General features: G+C 40.7%; 1 protein-coding gene across 1 annotated transcript in view; it reads left to right on the top strand.

The window, feature by feature from the left end:
* Positions 1–14446, top strand: part of SMG1 (SMG1 nonsense mediated mRNA decay associated PI3K related kinase) — a 76377-nt gene that overhangs the window by 24166 nt on the left and 37765 nt on the right. Inside the window, exons 12-26 of the mRNA XM_075285540.1 lie at positions 372–473; positions 2390–2659; positions 2985–3115; positions 3200–3361; positions 4083–4201; positions 4314–4401; positions 6177–6278; positions 6690–6830; positions 8077–8276; positions 8396–8592; positions 9439–9600; positions 9687–9841; positions 10117–10256; positions 10544–10745; positions 14126–14235. Of these exons, the coding sequence (XP_075141641.1) occupies positions 372–473; positions 2390–2659; positions 2985–3115; positions 3200–3361; positions 4083–4201; positions 4314–4401; positions 6177–6278; positions 6690–6830; positions 8077–8276; positions 8396–8592; positions 9439–9600; positions 9687–9841; positions 10117–10256; positions 10544–10745; positions 14126–14235 (2281 nt within the window). The remainder of the gene's footprint in view (positions 1–371; positions 474–2389; positions 2660–2984; positions 3116–3199; positions 3362–4082; positions 4202–4313; positions 4402–6176; positions 6279–6689; positions 6831–8076; positions 8277–8395; positions 8593–9438; positions 9601–9686; positions 9842–10116; positions 10257–10543; positions 10746–14125; positions 14236–14446) is intronic.

Raw genomic sequence — 14446 nt, 5'->3', positions numbered from 1 at the left:
TGCCATCTCTGGGCAGTAAGGAACACCTCCTCTGACAGTACAGGGCTATGGACAAATACAATCGAGGAGGGGTGGGGCGCGTACCATCTGCATGTGCCACCTCATACAGTTGATTTTTCTACTGCTCTGATGTCCACCCTACATAAGCAGCAATTGGTACCAAAAAGTCTTAAAGTTGCAGTCACATGACTACTTAGGTGTTATATAACCAAATGCAAACACGTCTTGACCAAAAATTCAGCAGGATTTAATTTTTAGTAACAGTCACTTGTCAGCACAAGTGAACCCATTGCTATTTTCATGTTACTTGACCAAAGTACGGTAACTGTACACTCCTTGCTTTAATAGAGCTCCATGTTTTATTCTTTCAGATTGTTGAACAAATTAATACAAAGTTACCATCAACGTTTGTGGAGAAACTCTTTGTGCCCAACTCAAAGCTGCTTGCACTAAGATTCCATAAGGAAAAGGAAGTAAGACATTTTTTCCTTGGATGTTTTTGTTTTTTTTTTTTTGTTCAAATCTAGCAATGCACTTAACATTTGTGGTAACTTAGAACTGCATGTGTGAGAATGGGAGCAGTCGGTGCTGGTTCATGGTTCAAGCAAAATTTGTGTCTTGAAATCCAGTTGGTGCTCTCTTCTTTTTGGGCCCTACCGTACGTCCGTACATAGGATTAAGGCTACAAAGTGTATATTTTTTTAACATGGGAGAAATGGGGCCATCTATTTTGGGGGTGTTTTTCTTCCTTTTTCATATGTTATGTGCAACAAAACTGCCTATAAAATGACACTTTTGTCTAAAAAAAATATGACATTTTTTTGACACAAATTTTCTCAAAACCTATGGGGTCAAAATACTCCCTATACCCCTCAATGAATAACTTAATGGGCCTAGTTTATAAAATGGTGTCATTTTTCAATTGGTTTGGTAACTCAAATCTTGTTTGAATGTGCAATGGGCCTAAAATATCTGCAAGCAAAATTTGTGTTTTACACTCCAGTCGGCATTCCCTACCTCTTGGGCCGTACTGTATGTGCGTACATAGGACTAAGGCCACAAAGTGTACATTTTTTTTAACACGGGAGAAGTGGGGTGATATATTTTGGGGTGTGTTTCTTCCTTTTTGATGTGGTGTGTGTGTAAAAAAAACAAACAAAAAAAAAACTGCCTTTAAAATGACACATTTGAAGAAAATGAAAATCAAATTTTTTTTCATAATTTGTAATTCTAGGAAAACAATATTTGTTTCATCAAAATGTTCACTATACCGCTCAAAGAATACCTGAAGAGGTCTAGTTTTCCAAAATGGGTCATTTATTGGGGGGTTCTATCATTATGCCACCTATTCCTGTCTGCAAACATAGCTTGGTACAGGAAAAAAAACCATACTCAAAATTTCCAAAATTTGCTTATAAACTTATAAATTGTCTAAATTACTCAAATATGCTAAAATAATTTCAAATATGCTTGAAATACAAAAGGAACATTTGGAAATATATAACTACTAACTTTTTTGCCCTGTATTATTGTGTACATGCGAGATATCGCAGCTGAAAATGGAAAACATTGAAAAATTTTCAAAATTTTCAGCATTTGCAAGTTTTTAAATAAATTTACGCAAGGTATATAATTATACCTTCTCAGTAAAGTACAACATGTCACAAAAAACCCCAAAAATATCAGAATCGCTTGGATGTGCTATACTGTTACAGAATTATTCACTGATAGTCACACATGGCAAATTTCCAAAATTTGGCTTGGTCATTAAAGTCCAAAACAGGCCGGTCACTAAGGGGTTAAGCCATCCCATTTATTTATAGTCCCTCCTCTATATTCTTGATGGTGGTTTATGTAAAACTGCTGCTAATGGGCCAGTAGACATAACAAAAACCCTCTCCACGAGCCTCCATTTCCATTGGCGGGAGCTCTGTTCCTCTGTATACAGTACCTATGGGTGATGGTACCAGTGATGACCAGTTCTTGCCAAGGAACTGCTGCAGCCAGTCATAGGCCAGGGCAGTAACCTCTTCATAAATAGCGTGTGACTGCAGAGGGTTGTGACAGGGCTGCAGCGTTCCCCAGGCATAAACAGCTGAGAAACCTGGAGACCTGCTCCTGGAGACGGGTATGTGGACAGAAGAATACTTGTATCTCTAACTTTATTGGCCCCTTTAGCAGCAACATAAAATAATTTAGTATTGTATTTCCCCTCTAACAGTCTTTATCCAATACATTTTTCATAAACATTTTAGCTATGAATCTGTATCTTATTTAGATTTGCTTAGTTTACAGCAACTCTTTGTAATTTAAGTGAACTGCATGCGTCCAGAATTTTAGCTTGGATGCAGAAAATGGTTACGTTTCATATGTTGAATTTCATTATTAGGTAATTGGTGCAGCCAATGCCCTGTACCAGGCAGTATTGACTCTGAAGAACATTCCTGTTTTGGAAACGGCATATAAACTCATTTTAGGAGAAATTACGTGCGCTTTAAACAGTCTCTTAAGTTGTTTGCAACTACCCGAAACCTGTGCCGAAATCCAGCATGAAGCCTTCAAGAACCATACATTCAGTGTGGACAGTGCAAAGTTTGTAGCTGTGTTTGACTTGAATGTTCTGACAACAATCGGAAACGCAAAAAACTCACTGATAGGGGTAAGTTAATGCCAATATGAAGAAATCTATGTACTTGTATAGAGATGATCCCTCTCTTGCACGCCTTCTCTCTGCATATCCTAACTATCGATCCTCAGTAAATCCTCTGTTGTCCTCACACTTCCATATGCTTCAGACACTGGATCCAAGTCGTGTTTTCTGTCCATAAGACATTGTAAATCAAATGTGTAGTCGGATGCCGATGGCACCAACAAACTTTTAACACTGGATAAATCAGCCTTTTTTTTTTTTTTTATTTAAAGAACTGGTTAATTCAAAGATGGTCAAAGAATGACTATTTGAATCTGTTTTTGTCTTTTTACAGATGTGGGCTCTGTCTCCCACTGTCTTTGCATTGCTGAGTAAGAATTTAATGGTGGTACATAAAGAAATTGCTGTTCACTATCCAGAAGTACAATACGCTGTCCTCTGCACTTTGTATTCACACTGTACCAGGTATGGAGATGCATATAATCTATTGGACACACAGTGCACATAGAAGCCCTTTTTGCTCATGACTTGAATTGTGTCCTCTCTTAGGCACGACCATTTCATTTCCAGTAGCCTCAGTTCGTCGTCTCCCTCATTGTTTGATGGAGCAGTGATCAGCACAGTAACCACTGCCACTAAGAAGCACTTCTCTGTTGTGCTAAATCTGTTGGGAATGCTGCTGAAGAAAGACAATATTAACCAGGATTCTCGGTAACTCCATTTACAAACCTTTTTATTTTTTTTAAAGCATAATTTTTTTTTATTTTTTTTTAATGTAAATCCATTGTTTAAATGAGAAACATAAACTTCATATAAGAAAAGTTCCCGTTTCTTCATTGATTTGCCTCCTTCCTCTGATCAACTCTATACATTAGACCTCTGCAATATATAGATTATTCACAACACAGCTGGGTTGTCAGGAATTACTGTTCTGACAGAAATTACTCATTTAGGGGCAACACGGTGGCTCAGTGGTTAGCACTGCAGCCTTGTAGCGCTGTAGTCCTGGGTTCAAATCCTGCCAGGAACAACATCAGCAAGGAGTTAGTATGTTCTCCCTGTGTTTTTGTGAATTTCCTCCCATTGTACAAAGACATACTGATGGGAGAAAAAAAAAATGTACGTTGTGATCTCTCTATGGTGCTCACAATCTACATAAAAAATTTTTAAAAAAGAAATTACTTATTTAATGTTGTAGATGGCCTCATTCTTCCTCCATCATCTTCTCCAGTTTACTTACACTTTTAAATATACAGTATTTTCTACCCGAAACTTTTGGGAAAGGTTTATTCCAGATGGGATTAGATCCCCACACAAAGCTGTATTACAGATTCTGATTCTGATTTGTTTTCCCTTTGTACAGTTATTTCCTTGGAACAAATCTTCCTCTTTGTATTTTTTTTTTTTTTCATACTTTTTCTTTGCCCGATAGGAAATTGCTGATGAACTGGGCTGTAGAAGTGGCCGTCCTTATGAAGAAATCCGACACTTATGCACCTTTATTTTCACTACCATCTTTTCACAATTTCTGCAAAGGCCTACTGGCAAATAGTAAGGCTAGCTAGTGTTTCCACGTGCATAAACTGATTTGTTGATGATATTGTTTATCATATTTTTTAATGATCATATCTTTATTGACCTGCATTTTTTTTCCACTTTCCAGCCCTTACTGAAGATGTGACTATTGCTTTACAAGCTTGTAACAGCCTCCATGTCCTGTCATCATCCTTGCCAGAGGACTTACTGCGGAGGTATGGCAGTAGAGCACTAAAGTGCATGTGATCACATAAAAATTAACCTAGCAAGTTATGAGATACGGCATCAAATGCTGATGTTTAGTGGGACTTCCATTCTGATGGCTACACATTGAAATCAATGGGAGGCTTTTAAACCCATTGATTTCAATGTGTAGCTCACGTAAGACCGGCACACATTGAAGTCTATGGGATTCTGTTTTACAGCGGTGACTTTGAAACGTGTTTACGTGTCTGAATGAGCGGAGCGTAACTGTGTGAAACCACCCCTAGATTCTTGGGCAAAGCAAATTTCTGCAAATTTGCATATGAATAAAAAACAAATTTACATGAAAATGGCACTCCAAAGCAGAATAATGCAGGCATATTTGGAAACTAGAAATACTTCTACATTGTACTTGGGTTAGGTTTATAGTGGATTTACTGATGAAACACTTCTTTTTAATTCTCTATTACACTGCACATTTTCAATGTAAAATCACTAAGGTGTGTATGTAGCTTCAAGACATACGTTTTACAATGTGTAGCCAAGGTAGCCCAGAAGAAACAGTGGTGCGGACCCAAACAGTCAGGACAGTGACACAATATATACTGCAACCAGGTTTATTTAGAAAAACAGAAAAATAAACCTTCACTTCAGGTAAATGAGCACAAAACAAAATGCAGCCTTAACTTCAGGCAAAAATAAAACAAATTCCTTCTCATCTGAGCAACTAACTAAACATAAGTAATAACCGAACTATACGTGTGTCTTACTACCAATCACACGAACACAAGCACAACTTTGTCCCACCAGACTCAGGGTTACAGGACAGACCTAGCCACTTCCTCACTTTCTGGATCTGCCCTTAAAGGGGTATTCCCATAACTCTTGTTCTGAAGGCTGTGTGCTTTCTTCACTTCCTGGATTTCTTGGCACATTGGTGGGCGGAGTTTCACTTGCTCTGCTATCTGCTATTCATTACCACAGTATGAAGCTGATGTGGAAACTAATGTAGCAGAGCTGGATTTGAGTCAGCTTGCATTGCATACAGAGGTGTAACAGACTCCTTATCTCAGCCCTGATCTCAACCGACTGATAAGTGGAAAAGCTGAAGATAGACAGCACAGTAATTCCGGAGCTCTCACCTCCCCCTCCCCTATATGAGGAGCTCCGTTGCTTGTCAGCCCCTTCCCCCTGAGAGCAGGGAGCTAAGTCACTTGGGAAATGAGCAGATAAGCCCAGTGGCCATAGAAACGCAGTGTCAACAATGAAGTGAATGATTTAAGATAGTGGCCAAACAAAGCAGTTTTGATAAAGCAATGTATTTAGGAAAAGTCTTAAATCCACTTAAACTAGCAGTATAGATAGGATGCTTTTCATGGGACAACCCCTTTAAGTGCAAGCTCTGCAACCCTTTATGGGCCAGTAACGAGCCTATGACCCATACGTGGGGCTGAAACCTGTCCCAGACCTGCACTGGACCCCACTCATAAGTCAGGAATCTGAGGCTTTTATGGCGGGACTCCAGCACTTTGCCTTTCACCTTCTCACAAATGGTATAAAAGTAGAAACTTACAGGGTTCTTCGTAATGTGTAAGGCATATGGTGGTTTCTTAAAGACTCTAGCAGGCGCTTTGCTTTAGTATTAGTACTAGTATTATGGATGAGATTATCATTCTGGAGAGATGCCATTCCTTTTGTCATTGTTTGGGTTTTTTTTTTTTTTTTTTTTTTTTAATGAAGTTTAAAACAAGTGTATATGAATACTGTAAGTTGGTATCTGTTACAGGTGTGTTGATGTGTGTCGTGTGCAACTTGTGGCAAGTGGAGTACGGGTCAGACAGGCATTTGGAAAGCTTTTGAAGTCTATTCCTTTGGACATTGTCTTAAGGTAAGCAATACTTGCTGCAGTTGGGCTTCATATGTTTTTGAAAACCACCCATTCCTTTTTCCACTTTCAGTTCTTGCTGACTTTGATATGTGCACATCATACAAAGCTTACCTACAGTAGTCTGAATAAAGTCACTAACTGGGACTCTGACTTCAAAAATGATTAATAGTTTTTATTATATTATACAATTGTTGCATATTTTCTTCATGAGAATTTAATCACAGGCTTTTTAATGAATTATAGGAGCTTTACTGCTTGACAATAGCTGGGCTGTGATAAAATAGGGGTAAAATAGGGTATAATATATAACAATGGTTAATTGCCAGGATAAGGCCTTGTTCACACTTCTTTTATGGGCCTAGCAGTGCTAGCATTCCAGGTATTAATTTACTTTTTCTTTTCTTCTCCAAGTAATACAAGTCACACTGAAATGCAGGAAATCTCGTCTGCAGTAAGAATCCACATGAGCAAATCTCCGAGCAACACTTTTCATCCGCAGGATTTTTCTGATGTTATCAGTTTTATACTTTATGGGAATTTCCATAGATCAGGGTAAGTCTACGGATTTGTTTTTAGCGAGAAGTAAAATTGCTAAAAGCTTGACCTGAACTTATTTTGTGTCTTGGGCACAATTTTACTTCTCTGTCTAATATAAAGTTATGTCGGATAGCTCGGATGACTAGAATGCTTCCTTGTTCAAGTATTAAGAGCAGGAGAGGAGATTCCCTTTGAGGGAAATGGCAGCTTTAGATGCAAATATATCTGTATAGTTCGAAGTTCACAGTATTGATGACTCTCAATGTTACATCTATGGGGGTCTGACACTTGGTACCCCTACCATTCTGCGCTTTGGAGAGTAGCCTAGATTGCTGCGGCCTCTAGCTTGTTTGGGAGTCCATTTGCCTGTACAATGTACTAGTTGTAGTGACTGTTCTAGGTAATGCAGCTTTGTGCAATTAATATTGTAATTATCCTTTAATACTATGGTTTGCTTTTAGCTGCTCATCCTCTAAGTTGTATTAGTGAGGTCAGAGGTTTCCAATCTTCCAGCCTACTCTATAGAGAAATTTGAAATTATGATTCGTCAACCAGGCCAATAAAAGGGGGTGCCTTTGGCTTCTAACCCTAAAATTTAGATCAGTTATTTATTTTTATTTTATTAGTAAAAAAAGTAAAACGAACGTTACATGTAAAACAGAATCCAGTTCACAAAAAAATAGGACAAAATTGTTATCAGATTGCTCTTCATGAATACATATAACTTGCATTACAAAACATTCTTGTGTAGCCATAAATGGAGATCCGTGAATCACCTGTCCTGTAGTAGACATCATGCCAAGTCCCACAATTACATAGTTCATGTTAGGTGTATTGGAAATGCTGAATAAATGTTACATGTCAATGAACAAACCAAGCAATGTTTCAGGCTTCGCCCCTTTCTCATGGCATACATATTTATAAAGAGCAACTTGTGTAATGTCTTGTACTACTGTGTTTGTGAATTTGTTTATTGTGGGATAAGAGACCCCACCCCACAGTGGACTAAGGAGCATGAAGTGTATATTCTTGGTCATTCTTTCGCAATGTAAAATACAGACAGTATTTACACTAAACTCTCTAGTCCTAAAAATTATAAAAAATTGCATATGTTTTTGGGAGGTTTTTTTTATGTCTACATTTGGGAGTAGACTGTGGTAAGTTGTTAGTAAGGTTTCATAAATCGAAAAAAAATTCTTTGAAATGTCCGCAGCACACCTTTTTAAGGGGAGTTTAGTGACCCTGTTATTTTTCTTCATAGCAAGGATAATTGGCTGGAGAGATTGTTCCACAGCTGCCAGAGGCTGGACAAAAGAGACTGTTCACTCATTCCACGAAACTTGTTGAAGACTGAGGCTGTCTTGTGGCAGTGGGTTGTATGGGAAGCCGCTCAGTTCACGGTCCTGTCAAAGCTACGGACACCACTAGGAAGAGCTCAAGATACGTTCCAAACAATTGAAGGTATGTAGTGCTGATGAATGTGTATTTTGTTATGAATTAGGGGATGGTGTGTAGGTTGTTTTTTTGTTGTTTTTTTTTGTTTTTTTTTTAAATAATCATCCAATTTCCTCTGTGTTCAGGTATTATTCGGAGCCTGGCTGCTCACACTCTGAATCCAGACCAGGATGTTAGCCAGTGGACGACTGCAGACAATGATGAAGGACATGCCAATAATCAATTACGTCTAGTACTTCTCCTACAGTATTTAGAGAACCTTGACAAGTTAATGTACAATGCTTATGAAGGCTGTGCAAATGCATTAACCTCACCACCCAAGGTATGGATAAAATGGTAAAATGTTACGGTTTGTTATGCAGTATCAAACTGTTTTAAATGGGCTCATTGGGGATATGCATTTTATTCTAAGGACACATCAGAATAGCCTTTAGAAAGGTTATTCTACTCCTACCTTTGGTTCAGTCCTCACCACCCCAATTTTTGAAATAGTTTTTTTTCTATTTATGCAAATGATTCTCAGAGAGCACAGGGGGCATTCACCCTCTGCTCCGAGCACAGCTTTGTCATGACTTACATGCCGCCTTCTGGGCCATTGCATCATGCCGTCTGTGATGCTCTGGTTCTTTCAGCTTGTGTAGGAATAGAATAAAGATGGCTGTCGAGCATGCGCTGTCAGCTCTGTGCATTCTCTATGGCCATCTTTATTCTAGTCCTACACCATCAATGCATGCAGGTCCAGGACATCACGGGAGGTGTGATGCAGTGGCCCAGGAAGCAGCATTCAAGTTATGATGAAACTGTGCTCGGAGCAGAGGGCGAACGCCCCCTGTGCTCTCTGAGCCTCATTTGCATAAATGGAAAAACGATTTATTTAAGAAATGGCGGCATTGACGACTGAACCAAAGGTAGGAGTAGAATCGCCTTTCTAAAGGATATTCTGACATGTCCTTAGTTTAAAATGTATATCCCCCAATGATAGAACCCCTGTAAGCCTTTTAAAGTTTTTATGGGACCTGTATGTATTTTAAGAATGAGGGCCTTCCCCCTCTCTATTCTGTTTCATAACATGTGTTGTGGATACCAAAAATGTGTGTTATGAGTAATACCACTTATAATGTCTTATATTTTTTTTTTTTTTTTTTTTTTTTTTTTTACACCCGTGAAGGTGATCAGAACATTCTTCTATACAAACCGACAAACATGCCAAGACTGGCTTACCCGAATCCGAATTGCCATCATGAGAGTGGGTTTGTTAGCTGGTCAGCCAGCGGTAACTGTTAGGCATGGCTTTGACCTGCTGGCAGAGATGAAGAATAGCACCCCCCAGGTAAATTGAAGAAACTCCTGGTGATAATGTTCAACCGAAGTGGTATCTTATGTTTAATGTGTAACTATGTATTTCTATATGTACAGGGAACAGAATTTGAGTTAACAGTGATGATGGTGGTTGAAGCTCTTTGTGAACTTCAGTGCCCAGAAGCTATACAAGGACTTGCTGTGTGGTCTTCAGCTGTTGCTGGTAAAAGTCTGTCTTGGATCCATTCTGTGGCCCTACAAGCAGATGGAAGGTATGGTACCTTGCTTGATGTGATCTCATGTCCTTAGTCATGGTTAGACTGAATCAAAATAGGACCGATATCTAGATCCCGCACTCTCCTTCATTGAGCAAAAGTGCTTCCAGTACATGAGACCTTATTAGATGATCTTCCTATTTGTCACTGGTCATTTTCCTGCTTATAGTTCAAAAGAAGTGAGTTCTTGTTATTAGGGGGTCAGCAACTTGTGTTAATTGAAAGTATACGGTTATTTTTCATGAATTTCTAATCAACTTGTTGTTTGGCAGGTTTGAGAAAGCCGCAGTGGAATATCAAGAACACCTATGTGCGATGACTGGGGTGGACTGTAGCACTTCAGGATTTGACAAGACCGTTCTGAAATTGGCCAATTCTAACAGCACCTCTGCAAGCCCTAAACATGCCAATGGTATGTATCACATGAAGCACATTACTGGGCATAGATTGCTTTCAGTTCCGATACATGGTAGTCAGGCTGCTGATAAACTAGATTTAAAAACCTAAGCCTTGTTCATACATCATTACAATAGTCTATGATTTTCATAGATTGTGAGCAGGGCCCTCAGTCCCATTGTGTGAAATGACTTTTTTTGTAATGTATCCTTCTGTCTGTATTTGAGCCCTACAAATTGTACAGCGCTGCGGAATATGTTGGCGCTACATAAATAAAATTTATTATTTTCCTCTGATTTGTAGGAGATGCCCGTAAAACAGTCCTGACAAAACCCAGCGATCCTTTGCCTGAAGTCGTCAACTACTTGGGTAATAAGGCATGCGAGTGCTACATATCAATTGCTGACTGGACTGCAGTTCAAGAATGGCAGAAAAGTATGCACGACTTAAAGAAGGGGGCGTTGGGAAGCTGTATTAACATGAAGACGGACTTCAATTATATTAAGTGAGTTCTTTCTCATCTGTACACTGTTACATTCTAATTGTTTAGTATTTAATATGTGTTCCAATATCGGCTGTGCAGGTTTAATATCGCAGTTATCTTCCAATAAGGGAAATACTTTAGAAATCTTGTTTACTGGGGCAACACGGTGGCTCAGTGGTTAGCACTACAGCCTGGGTTCGAATCCTGCCAGGAACAACATCTGCAAGGAGTTTATATCCTCCCTGTGTTTGTGTGAATTTCCTCCCATTCTACAAAGACATACTGATAGAAAAAAATGTACATTGTGAGCCCTCTATGGGGCTCACAATCTACATTTAAAATAATAATAAAAAAAAAAAGCTTAAAGGGGTACTCCCACGTCGCATACTCGCCCGTCTTCGTTCCTCTAAAATCTTCTGTCTTCCGGCTTTGTTTCGTCATTGGTGGGCAGGGTCACATATGCAAAGCCAAGCGGCGAGATGCCGCCGGCCCTGCGTGTGCGCTCATAGACCAGTCTAGCCTTCACAATGCGAATACAGACCCGACACCCTGCGGGTCTGTATTAGCATTGTGAAGGCTAGACTGGTGTAAGAGCTTGCATGCAGGGCCGGCGGCATCTCGCCGCTTGGCTTTGCATATGTGACCCCAGAGCGGAACAACATCGCTTCTGCCGCTGCTTGCTTCATGCAGGGCAGAAGCATAGCGATGTGCCTGTGCCGGCGTCTAACAGTCCCCAGCATCCGCCTATTACAGCGGATGCCGGGGAATTAGACGCCGGCACAGGTGAAGCCAGCAACATCGCTATGCTTCTGCCCTGCATGAAGCCAGCAGCGGCAGAAGCGATGCTGTTATTCCGCTCCTCCGCCCCAGAATAGCAGCATCGCTTCTGCCGCTGCTGTCTTCATGCAGAGCAGAAGCATACCGATTGTTGCTGGCTTCACCTGTCCCCCAAAGGGTAAACTACCCCCCCCCCCCCCCCAGGCTCGCTCCCGTGTACTTAGCCCCTCCTCCCTCCCCCCTGAGAGCAGGCAGACACATCACTTGACTCGGGAGAAGCTAGGTCAGGGCTGTGGCCACAAAAAAATGAATAAAGTGAGATAGTGGCCAAACAAAGCAGTTTTGCTGAAGCAGTGTATTTAGGAAAAGTCTTACATTCACATTAATAAGCATTATAGATAGGATCCTTGTAACGGGACAACCCCTTTAACTACTGATAACACAACACCTGCCTGAAGGATCAAGCAGTCTTCTCTACTTATATGCATCATTGCCTAATCCGATGATTTATTTTATAACAGATCCAGACTTGATGGTAAGAGCACACATACACATTCGATAATGTCAGGAGTACCCCTATGGATTTGGGCTGGATTGGCTGACCATCTAATGTGTATGGAGGCTGTCCAGCAACAGCTTATTCTTGTCCTCTTGAACATTAAGTCTGTATGAGTATTTGGGAAGAATTACTGTTAGCCCATCAAGTGTTCAGCTAACACAGCTATCTAAGGTTTCTGGTCCTCTTTATTGCATCGTAGTACCCAAGAGAACGCATGTGTCTCTTGCACTTGATAGATAATACATATACACAGCATCACAGAGCTATACCGTCAGTGAAGATACAAATGTACCTAAAAATCCACATTTAAAAAGCCAATTTACCCAAAGTGTAAATTTAAAGAGATTTTCTTGCTTATTTCATTGGGAGTGACACAGCACCATGGGTATAGATAGACCTTGCCACTAGGAGGCTGATACTAGGAATAACAAAATAAAATGTAACTTCGGCCTCTGGGCTATACCCTCTCCTCAGACATTATGCTATCCAGTTTTAGCCTAGTGTTTTAGCCTAGGGTCTGTAGGAGGCAGACAAGACCTGTATGGGGTATTCTGCTTTATACAGTTGTGTGAAAGAGTGCTTCGTCAATCAACTAGTCCTCACTGCTATATTGACAGCCAGCATGCCGGTGACCCCTGAGTTCCTGAGGCCTTGTGGGGTTTTTTGAAGCCCGTCATCCAGATCATTCTTAAGGCCCAAAAATTCCAGTCTGCTAACATCTATCATCGCATGTAGAAGGGCTTACGTGTGGTGGTACTAGAGTAATGACTTCCATTCGCTCTCATTTTCCCTTCCCCAGGATACTGGCCTTTCTCCAATCCAGTCTGGACTGAGGACTCTGCCTTTCTTTTCCCAAAGCTGTCACTGACCTCAGGTGAAGACTTTTGTGCAGGGACTAGCATCTTGTGCTCCTCCCTACCGAGACTTCAAAGTTGTTCTTGAAGCACTTCAGGCCCCCATCCTGTGGTCGTTACTTCCATCCACAGTGTCTCTGAATCAGCTGCCCTTTCCCAGAAGGACGAGGTTGTCCTTAATCTGCCTCTGTTGTTCCTGCCCAAGGTGGTTTCTTCTTTCCACACCAATGAGGACATTTGTCTTACTGTCTTTGTCCCCAGCTCCGCATGTGATCTGGATTTTTCTTTTCCCCCTCACGGACCCTTTCCATTGTTCGGGCACATTGTTTGTTCTCCCTGATAGCCCTTGTAAGGGCCTGGTTGCTTCCAAGGCTTCCATCTCCAGGTGGATTTAGTCTGCTACCACAAAAGCCTATCTGCTCAATGGCAAGCAGCTGCCTCTCCATGTGACTGCTCATTCCACAAGGGCTGTTTGAGCCTACTGAGCTGTTCAGCATCAGGCTTCCCCCGCCCAGCTCTGCATGGCTTCCACCTGGGCCTCTGTCCATGCTCTTACCAATTTTTACTAGATTCATTCTGTGACCTCTGCCAATGCCAGCTTGGGTCTGCAAGTGGCTGTGTACTAGGTTGCTTGTATGGTTGTGTAATTCCCACCATCTGTGACTGCTTTAGGTCATCCTATGGTGCTGTGTCCCCAATGAAATAAACGACAGAAAGTTATCCCCCCCCCCCCCCCCTCCCAATCTTCCTTGCTCTCCAGCTTGCCTGCTTTCTTTTCTTCTCACTTTCTGTATTCTTCAACAAGTTGGTGTGCGTACTTGGACTGTTTGATGGATAGGACACTATGAAGTACATAGCAATCTCAGTGCCCAAACCTGGGAGATAACCACTCTTAGAGCAAGCATGATCCCGAAAACGCCCCCACCCCCAGAGAGCAGTGAGTCACATCATCAGTCTTGTGAGAAAATATTAGGCCAGGGCATTGGTGGTGATGTGTAAACAGTGGGGAGGAATGTAATGTAACCTAGGCAAAGGAAGCAGCAGTATGAAAGAAATAAATTTAGGAAAACTCCTTGAGTTTATATCAGATAACAGTATAGTTAGGATCCTTGAGATGGAAATACCCCTTTAAATTACTTAAGACTTTGCTTCATTTCTGGAGTAAAATTCTAGTGTTTCACTTCAGTATAAACCATTGTTTTTCCTTACAGAGCACTAAGCAGCTTCGAGTTTGGAGAATTTCTTGAATGTGCAGAACAGCTGGAGTTGCTGCCAGGCGAAAATCTAAACCTTGTGAATGGTGGCTTTAAGGAAAAAATAGGTACAATTATTTCTTTGATCTCTGCAAGTACTGTAGTGAGTGACATATTTCTTGTGCTCTATATGTCATACATGCGTCACTTATGATTTGTGGCTATACTTCTGGTAGTAAGTAATATGTTAATAGTTGTTAAAGGGGATTTTCACTTAGAACATTCCAGTAACTATTGGTGGAGCGATCAGTCAGTGTTCCCTTTTGCTGCAGCTTCACC

Source organism: Leptodactylus fuscus, chromosome 8 (genome assembly GCF_031893055.1).
Source record: "Leptodactylus fuscus isolate aLepFus1 chromosome 8, aLepFus1.hap2, whole genome shotgun sequence".
In the NCBI taxonomy this organism is placed as follows: domain Eukaryota; kingdom Metazoa; phylum Chordata; class Amphibia; order Anura; family Leptodactylidae; genus Leptodactylus; species Leptodactylus fuscus.
This window is presented reverse-complemented; position numbering and strand designations above follow the sequence as displayed.